We start from the raw sequence: 10,017 nt of genomic DNA, 5'->3' as shown, positions 1-10,017 counted from the left end.
AAAACTTCAAGTTGAAAATGAAAACAGCATGTATTTATTTGGTTAATGATTAAACATGTGTTGTTTTGCACTGTGACTGCTTTGCCTGTTTGCCCTTGACTCTGTGCAGAGAAAAGGATGTTGAATGTGCCCTAAACTGCAGAATAAAAATATCAAACACTGTCTTATCTTCTTCCAAAGCTTTCTATTGTTAAATATCAAATGAAAAATGCATCAGGTGAAAAGGGAAAAGCTCTTAAGAATCATTATGCAAGTAATCAAAATAGCCAGTCCTACTCAACCACAAATTCAGTGCTCTCAGTACCTAAAGGAAAGGCACTTCCATTACAGTCAATCCATCACACACCAACAAGATCTGTCTATTGAATCTAAGGAATACTATTACAGAGCAGAACCCACACTTGGCACTTACCACTGCAGTAAAGTTTGAGCAGGTAATAAAACAGTGATCGCAGATACAGTATGTACTCCATGCATGGACTTTTCCATGACTGAATTTGGCGGCCATGGTGCAAAAGCTGGGGCCCAACTAACCTCCACTACCACCAGCTTTTATTCTGAAACAGGGACTGCATAAACAAAACAACTAAAGGTTTTAATGTTGCTGCATTTTCAGTATTGGCACCAATATTGATCTTATTATGTTCATCAGGGAACTACACATGCAGCCCACTATACAGTTTCTTCTTTCATGTCTTTACAAAATTCAGGGCCATAATATTTATTCAGGGACATCAACCAAGTGAGCAGGGTGTAAAATAATCTAATGTAACTAGTTAGAGTACTGCAACATCTGGTCATGCATAAAAATAAAAGCATGGGCACAGCTGCGATCCACATAAAGGACTACTACAAAAACACTGACAATAAAACTGTGACAAGAGTCATAATTCTTTGCATCACTCTCATCTCTTTCAAGCCAAAGAAAGAAAGAAGAGGAAAAAATGTCTTTTTACAGTACAGATGATTGAATGTATACAATTTTTTTATTTTTATTTTGGGAAAATCTAAAAATGAAGCCAATCATAATGTCTCTAATTAGTGATAAAGGTAAGATATGTGTCAAAATCTGCTAGAAACACTTTAAAATGAGACTTTTTATGGGAAAATTGGCCAAATATGAATATATCAAAACAGCTGCACATGATCAAACCAGACATTTACATGAACAGGAAATGCATTTATGCAGTTTTCATTTAAAGACACAATCCTGCCTTTGCTCAATAGCTAGGAGCCAGACACTGTAATGATCATTTTAAAACCAGTATGTAGGCCTGTTAGTTCAAGCCTGCTTCAGTTGATATTGTAAAGTAGTTAGATTTCCAAATACATACATGCACACATGTTAATGAATGAATGGATGAAACAAAATGCATGTTTGGACTGAGGTGCACGTTTCCCTGCCCTGAGGTGTGTTTTCATGAGAGCAGTCGCAGCTCCGTCCACGGAGACTCTCAAACGCTCGCCTGTCTCCTCTCACGACCCGTCCGCTACACCCATAATTCCCCGCGCCAGGACAAGATGGAAGAAAGCGGCGGCCGCCGGAGAACAATGTTTTGGCTTTAAAACCCCAACGCGGTGAATAAGGAGAACATACAGGCACGTTTGAAACCAAGTGCGGTCATGTGTAGGTGAGTGGGGAACTAAATGGGCTTTTTATCGCTGGGGAATGCTTTGGTTTTTGCTGAGATTTGCGCGACGGAATTGTCTGGCTCGGCGCAAACGGGTGATGCACAGAGACCCAGCATCATTGTTTCTGTTGCATGGGCCGTAATGCGGGTTTCCAGACGGGGCAGCTAGCAGCTAACTAGCTAGCTCGTGGCAGGTTGATTGTTATTAACACAGCTGCCTCGAAGCTGCTGCATGGTTTTATTTGAAGCGGGGAGTTTGGTGAACCCTAAGCGCCGAGGAATGTGTCGCTAGCTAAATATACTGGTAAGCATTATCCGGTTGTAATTACAGCTAAAGTTAGCTATCAATAAATAGAGCGCCAGCGTTGCTCGCAGCCAGACAGATTTAATTTCACAAGCGTCATCAAAGCTTGGTAATTGGAGAATGAGCAATTCGTGCCCGACCCGACTTTAAAGCAAACTTATGTTTTAATTTCACAGTTTCAACTTTTACTATGTTTACCATCAGGTGATTTTGTGCTTTTTTTTTTTTTTGAGGGGGGGGGTGCTTCCCACACAAGGTGGCCGTTTAAAGAGTCACTAACGCTGTATGCATTAATGGCATCAAGTCGTGCGTCCTGTTTTAGCGTTAGCTAGCTTGATAGCAACTAGATAACAAGCTAAACGATACGTTAGATGTGGTTTAATGGATTACATCAGAAACGATTGACCATAAACACGGCTTATTTCAGTCCACATAACTTTAATTGTTATCGTGACTTTATTGAAATTTCGTTTTGTGGTTTGTAGGGCGCCTTCGTCGATTGTTTTGATTGAGGACGTGAGATGCGTTGATTGTCTCATTGTGGCTAGCCGACTAGCTAACTATGCTAACTAGCTGGCTAACTATTATGCATCACAAAAGCTCATCCGCTTTCTGCTGAATTTAGTGTCAAGTAGCCAAATGGTCGGCTGGTCTAGACTAAACAATAAATTCTCACTCCAGCCATTATTCGTGCTCGTTTAAACACACACGTAGCACTAAGTCACCAGGCTGCGCCCTCTTAAAATCACTAAATTGTGGAGCTGGATTTGACCTAAATATCGTTTGTTTTAGGCAAGTGTAGTGAACCGATTAATTTGCCAATAATGCAGCCCAGCTTTTGCATTCATTTTTGGTAATTAGCCAAACAGGGTAAGTGCTATTGTCCAACATGCATTAAAGTGTGAAAACAATAGAGACCAAAAGGTAACAAGCTACAGCACAGCTTTTATTTTGGCTACAGTCCAAGTCACATGTGGTGCTAAATGTCGCAAATGGAACAATACCAGATGTGGAATAAATATAACAGAGGCAGCCTTCTGATTTTTTAACATAGACATTTTCAGAGGGGAAACATGTATTTTGATGCAGTGGAACTTTTAATTTGTGCTACTCACACATCTTAGATTACAGTTCATGTTTAATGTATGTTTCTGTGGAGCAGACTCGCACTAACTACATTTGTCTAAGTGACTAAAAGGAAGTTTATTATTTTTTATATTTAAAGACTTTATGAAATGGTACTTTATATTCAGGTTAAATTGCTAACTTCCCTTTTTCATTTGGGGCTGGATATGACATTTAGTTGATGGTTGTGTTTTTTTTTCAAGTATTAAGGACATACTATAAAAACAGCTTGCGGTGTCCAGGTATGGCCTTGTTTTGTGTTCAGGATGTGTAACATATATTAAAATTTTGGGATTATCTCTTTTCATGCACTTAGTTTTCTGCCAAGTAGCCTTGAGGGCTTCGGTTACAGTATCTCATGTCCCCTTAGCTAAATCGTAAGGCCTTTTTTGTGCACATATGGTGCAAAAATTACCTAACTAGCAAGGTGGCAGTATTTGGGATTTTATATCTAATGTTTCTTTTTTTATTTGATCTCTTTCAGGATATTTTCCTCCAGCATTCCTTTTTAGATTTATAGCCCTCCTTCTCCCCTGCACAAAACAAAACCACCACCATGAGTATTATCCAAGACAAACTAGGAAATGAGTTTTTGCGCAACGGTGGCATGGACCCCAATTTTGCACCAGGTATGCTTATGTTCAGCCACCTACCGCCTGTCACCAGCTTTACACGACTGGCCTCCCAGTCTGTTATGGGTGAGCTACCCCAGGAGATGAACCTGAAGAAAGAACGTGACTCGCCGCCAGAACACCAAGGTGCTACTGCTGCAAACACCGGGGGCTTCCTCCACAGCATGGGTATTAAGCAGGAACGACTGAATGAGTTGGATTACCGTATGCCCCTCTATGGCGGCGGTGGAGGACTAGGAGTGAACTGTGTTGGAGGGGGCGCGGGGAAGAGTGGCACTGACATGCCGGACATGTCTTTCGGCAACCACCACCAAAACCACCAGAACATGCTCCTGCATGACCTCAGTCTCAGCAATGTTCGTTCCCTTGGAGAACCGGTGAGAACGGGCTTTGAAATAATATAAATACAAAATTTGACACATTCATTACCTAGTTAGCCTTTTATTCCTGCGTCATGTTTCACATTACTGTGTAATTAGGAATTGTGATGCACACACTTTATAGACCCTTGTTTGCTCTTATAGTAGCAATTGTTGCTTCTATCTGTAGTCTACAGAGTTTCACGTTTACTCTTGTATTTGTCTTTAGATGCCTGGAAGATCAGGTAAAGAGCCAAAAGAGTCCTCTGGTAGGAGAGGGCGGAGGAGCAATGGGGATGGACAAGGAGGCAAAGCCAGAAGAAAACGCAATGATGCTGCAAAGGTTACTCACTTATCTGTTTTCTGCCTGCCATTTACTACTCTCGGGAAAAATGTTGTTGGGCTAAAACGCATCTGCACATGAAAAGATCGATCTTAACCTTAATGTGCTTTTAGGTCTTAAAGTCATGTAAAAGTCTTTGTCATGTTCCATGAAAAGCTTTATCTGTAGTCTTGTATCAGCACTCTACTTATGGTGTTCCCTTTGTAGGCAATGATGTTGGATGCAGATGGAGCCTGTCTTTCCCCGAACTCAAAGCCACATATCTGTGAGCACTGTAATGCTGCCTTCCGCAGCTCCTACCACTTGCGCAGACACGTGCTCATACATACAGGTGAGAGATGTTTGCTGTCTGTTGGTGCTTCATGTATTTCTTTCCTTCAGATACATTTGGCAATATGAAAAAGCACACTGGGACATGGCTTTATCAGAATCTGACAAAGATTACAGATAATGACTAAAATACAAATCAAAGTCAGACCACCAATAAACGGCACTCTGCAGAATATTTCACTCTTACCAAGCTCTCTTCACCATGACTGATGGGGATCTTGGTTAAAGCAGACAGCCACTAAAGTCTGGAATGACTCAGTGACTACTCATGTATTTCTGGACATATTAGTCATTCCCTTTGCTGGGAATTCCTCACTTGGCTCTTTGAACTCATAAATGACTTTAAGGAAAATTCTCTACTTCCTTCACACCCTGAGTTTGTGTTGAATAATTTCTCTTCTTTTGTCCTTATTTCTTGTAACTTTATATGACAGAAGTGTAGATAGTTTGGCATGTGAACCTTAGATTTTCTTTTGAAGTAACACATTTCTGATACAGTGCCACAGTTTCTTTAATTTTTTTATTGTGATCATATGGTGATTAATGTGATGAGTGGATGGTTGTACTTTTGATTGCACAGGTGAGAGGCCTTTCCGGTGCAGTCAGTGTAATATGAGTTTTATTCAGAAGTACCTACTGCAGCGACACGAGAAGATCCACAGTGGTGAGTTTCTAGTCTTATACGTATATGTTGTGGAATATATCCCATCACTTGTCAGCAGTATCGGTTTATGTAAACTTTATTGACGTGTGTCCCCGCTGTCTTTTTCAGGAGAGAAGCCTTTTAGCTGTGACCAGTGTAACATGCGCTTTATCCAGAAGTACCATATGGAGCGGCACAAAAGGACACACAGTGGCGAGAAGCCATATCGCTGCGATACCTGCCAACAAGTAGGTGACATGTTATCTGTTTGCAAAGTTACTTCTGTTTTGCTTTTTGAAATATATCTTTGCTGTATTTATGTGTAGACTAGTGTGCATGAGTAGTGTGCATAATCATCATTAGTATGTAGGCAGTTGTAAAGTTTGTGTTTCTGTACTTCCTCCTCTTAAATCCCTTTAAAGCCCTGTCTCAATAGGATTATTTGTGTCAGAAGAGGTCAGGGAATATAATGTTCTCTCTTACAAATCAAGCTCATTTCCTTTGCAGTAAATTTTTAGCTATTGAAATAAATATATTAGGGCAAAATATATAAAAAAAACAACATATATATTTAAAAATGTATTTATTTATTAATTTATAGATTCATGTCTATTCACTTGAAAGCTTATATTTCTCTGTCTTCCCTCTGTCCACTTTTAGTTTTTCTCAAGAACAGACCGGTTACTGAAGCACAAACGGACTTGTGGAGAAGCCATAAAGAAGGGCCTGGACCCAAGCATGCTGGAGCTCAGCGAAGCGGAGCTAGGCCAGGGCAGCTATTCACTTACTCAGGGAAACTCTACCACCTCTGGACGTAAGAGGGCCAAGTCCAAAAACAGCGAGGGCGGGGAGCGCAAGAGGAAGAAGAATGCCTCAGCGTCAGTGGGAGCAGCTTCGTCCTCTGGGGAGATGGCTCGTGACCTGGGTCTGCAGGACTTCAACATGGAGCATCCCTCAGGCTCTGGCCCCACCATGCAGGGACGTTCCCCCAAATTGGTCTTTAAAAAAGCTGGCCGCAAGGGCCTGGACAAAGGCCTCCTCTCTCTGGAAGACAATTCTGACAGACAAAAACTTTTGGGCCAGAAACCTGGCTCCATGGATCACGTGGAGGGCTCTGGTCTTGACAACATGGGTCTACTCCAGGGAACCGGAGACAACAAGCAGGGTCCCACCACCAGCAGCAACTATGACGATGCAATGCAGTTTGTGAAAAAGCGGCGCTACCTCCACGCAGTTAACAATGACTATGGAGCTGCCTCACTGCACATGGCGCCCCAGGGCAGTAGTGTAATCCAGGGCTCCCTGGGGCCTGAGCCTACACTGGCCATGCTGGACTCATCGCCTTTGGAACTCAAGCATGACAAGTCTGGTATTCCAGATGAGGTACTGCAAAGCCTGCTAGACCATTATAGCCATAAGCCAGAAGGGACACACCACCACGACGTGACTTTCGATCTGTCAGACCATCCGCACCACGTAGACCTCCAACCAGCAGCCCCCGTTACCCCTGAGCTGGATGATGACTCGCCCAATGGTGGTGATAAGACAGCAGTGATGAGTGAGTATTCAAAGTTCCTTCTGCAGGCCCTGGAGCGCACAAGCCATAGTGGGCCCTTCCCGAGCCTTGGCCCAGCAGGGCCATTCCCTCTCCTGTCCAGCAGCTCCAGTCCCACAGGCCCTCTGTTCTCTGACAAACACGTGTACAGCACATCACCTCTGGATTGTGGCTACCCACCTGCTGTTTCTTCCCCACTGCCCATCGCTGCCCCTTCATCCTCCTCCTCCTCTTCATCGTCCAAGTCCCACTTTGGTATGCTTGTTGGCTCCCCCTCTCAGGCAGGCTACCACCTCAGCCTGGAATCCACCAGCCACCAGCAGCTGACTCCATCTCAGGAGCTGACCGAGCAGTTGGAGAAGCAGCACTCCCCTGGCGCCTTCAACCTACCTCCCCAGGACCTCACTGCCACGGCAGATGGCTCCAATGGGCAGCAGCCCAAGGCTGGAGCGAACGCTGCACCGACCAATGGCTCGAGCTACCCAGACCTGTCCCCACTGAACACCTCAAAAGAAACCACGTACCAGATTGAGAACTTCGCCCAGGCCTTTGGCTCCCAGTTCAAGTCAGGGCGGCGAACCCCTCTGAGCTATGGCAGTGATGCTGGGGCAGAGGTCGACCACCGAATAAGGACTCCAGTATCAGAATTCTCAGGGTATACCAGTTTGTTAGCTGATGTCAGTGAGCCAGTGAGTACAGGATCAAAAACCCCGACAAGCCAAAGTTTCAGATAAGGGTCAAACGAGGTGAATCCAGTAGGGGATTGTAGGCGGCTGTTCTGTTACTGTCCATACGGTCCCTACACCCATCCTAATTTTGTTCTTGTAGCAAAGTTCTGTTTTTTAAACACTGCCATTAAATGTTAATACAAATGACCAGGGAGAGTCTTCCATGGCCTCAAATGCAATTTTTTAAATATGCTCATTTTTATTATGTATTTAGTCGCTTCATTTTTGTTTAAGAGTAGTGGTTTTTGATATGACGTACCGTAGATTTAAATGTAATTTAAAACATTTAGAGGGTAGCTATGAACTTGTTTAATTTTCTTTTTCTGATCTCTTGTGTTTTATCAATCATGATACCATTGTAAAGTAATAATGAATAATGTTTGATAATTTCAATAATAATAACGTGTGGCAGGGAAAGGCCCAGAATTCAAATGGCAAAAAAGTATATATTGTCTGTTACAAGAAACGTATTAACTCAGGAAAATAGGCAAAATTGTGTAATAAGACTTTGTATTATGAGATGCAATTAGCACAATTTTTACAGGTGTATTTGAGACGACAAAGCTTTGATTTTCTTGTTGTTGTTTTGTTTTTGTTTTTTAACTTGTGAGAACAAAAGGTTACAGCAGATGATCACGTTTGGTTTCTACTGCGTGTGGCTTTGTGGAGATTATGGTACTGTGTGTCAATGCGAAGAAAACCACATATACACATCCAGTAGTATCTGTTGTAGTGGAGTTGAGGCCATGGTGCACACACAGCACATTCGGAAAGGAAGAGGATGTTTGAACACAACTGACTGTTGTTTTGTCGGTATACAATGTCTTTTGATGAAGCCTGTCTTACCATGCACTCCTCTGATTGCGTCCACCAGTCGCCTGTAGGAAAGACAGATTAGACAAAATCCTGCTCGCCGCCGTTACGGCCGCCTCAGAAAGAAATGAAAACCAAGCCGTGATCTTTTATCATGCTGTTGCTGAAGTGATTTCTTTTTATAAACAAGTCACCACTTTTCTACTCCGCTTTTTGCTGTTCCTTTTTGTGTCAGTGGAATCAAACAAGCACTTTTTAAAAAAGAAATCATCATTGGACATAACAACCCATTCAATTTACATATGTGATACCTGAATATTATGCTAATGATTAATATTATTTTAAGAGGAGAAAACTGTGAACAGGGGTGGGGAGGGAGGGATTGCGAGTGGGTGGGTGGGTGGGTGGTTGAGTGGAGGGAGGGAGGTCAAGGAGGGGTGGATTATTGTTTCACTTGGTGTTTGATAGGGGTTGACTAGGCATGACCATGGGCATTTAAATGTATTTTCTTGCTTTTTCTCAAGGGCCGAAGAGAGGGGGTCAGCTGGAAGGGGGGTGGGGGGGTTCTTCTTACGTTTGTCAGGTGATATTGTAAAAAGATAAATTGCCATAATTTTGTTATACAATATTTTGAAAGTACCTCTTTGTATTTAAGTGTTTTGAGAGATGGGCTGACATGCTGGAAACCTTATATCTTTAATCCCACGAGTATGTTGGACGCATACTCAAACCTTTTTATTTATTCTCAACTAGCCACAACAGAACTCAATAGCTGAATCTTTTTTTTTTTCTTTTTTTTTTGGCAAGTAATCACCGGACCTACACCCCTACCCCCTCTCTTTTTTTTTTTTTAATAATTTTTATTTTAACCCTGATGTTTTAGTAATTAAAAAAAAAAAAAAACGCTTTAGTGATACAGTTAAGAAACAGAAAAGTTTGACCCACCTCCCCTTTCCAAAATGCAGCCCTGCACTCACAAGAATAAACAATGGCCTTCTTTGTCTTCCATGGCTAAAGTCATACTAACCTGGCGGCCAGGGTTGATATTTAATTTAGTTGATTTCCTGTGAGCCGAACACCCCCCTCCCTCCCTTTTCCTATTCCTATGTCTGTGAGCTCCACAGCCAAAAGACTTTGAAGCTGCTCAGATCACAGGGAACAAAGACTGACTGACCAGCCACTTCACTCCAAACACACACTATGCTTTTAAAGGAGAGAAAAAGAGTGGGTGAGAGATGGAGGGGAAAAAAAAAAGACAATAAGATTGACCTAGATATACCTCATATCACTATAGCGTAAGAAAAGCAGGGACACGCGTTTCATGTATGTAGTGGAAATATTTGTAGTATAGGTTCGACATATTGTATAATCATTTAACACTGCCTGTGTTTACAATTATAGAGCAAATGAGTTGTCAAGATGCAAATGTATTATTTTCTTTTTCTGTAAAAATATCCAAGCCAAGCAGTGTTGCATTCTAGATGCCTAGAACATTCATTTTTCTCATGTTATATCCCTTATTTTTGTTACTTGCCATAATGTGTTTTGATATGA

The 10,017-nt window shown here is 42.1% G+C and overlaps 1 protein-coding gene across 3 annotated transcripts; it reads left to right on the top strand.

Moving 5' to 3' along the window:
• The first annotated feature begins 1,512 nt into the window (after positions 1-1,512).
• Positions 1,513-8,825, top strand: LOC113156504 (zinc finger protein 281-like). 3 transcript variants are annotated; one of them, XM_026351685.1, is made up of 7 exons: positions 1,513-1,631; positions 3,545-4,069; positions 4,281-4,394; positions 4,602-4,725; positions 5,305-5,388; positions 5,497-5,615; positions 6,028-8,825. In XM_026351685.1, exons 2-7 carry the CDS (start codon positions 3,617-3,619, stop codon positions 7,654-7,656), a joined length of 2,523 nt encoding a protein of 840 aa, XP_026207470.1. In that variant the 5' UTR covers positions 1,513-1,631; positions 3,545-3,616; the 3' UTR covers positions 7,657-8,825. The 3 variants fall into 3 exon arrangements, with proteins under 3 accessions (XP_026207470.1, XP_026207468.1, XP_026207469.1); XM_026351683.1 differs by having other exon boundaries at positions 5,296-5,388; XM_026351684.1 differs by lacking the exon at positions 1,513-1,631 and adding an exon at positions 1,838-1,935 and having other exon boundaries at positions 5,296-5,388.
• The last annotated feature ends 1,192 nt before the right edge of the window (positions 8,826-10,017 follow it).

This window comes from Anabas testudineus, chromosome 19 (assembly GCF_900324465.2).
Source record: "Anabas testudineus chromosome 19, fAnaTes1.2, whole genome shotgun sequence".
NCBI classification, from domain to species: Eukaryota; Metazoa; Chordata; class Actinopteri; order Anabantiformes; family Anabantidae; genus Anabas; species Anabas testudineus.
This window is presented reverse-complemented; position numbering and strand designations above follow the sequence as displayed.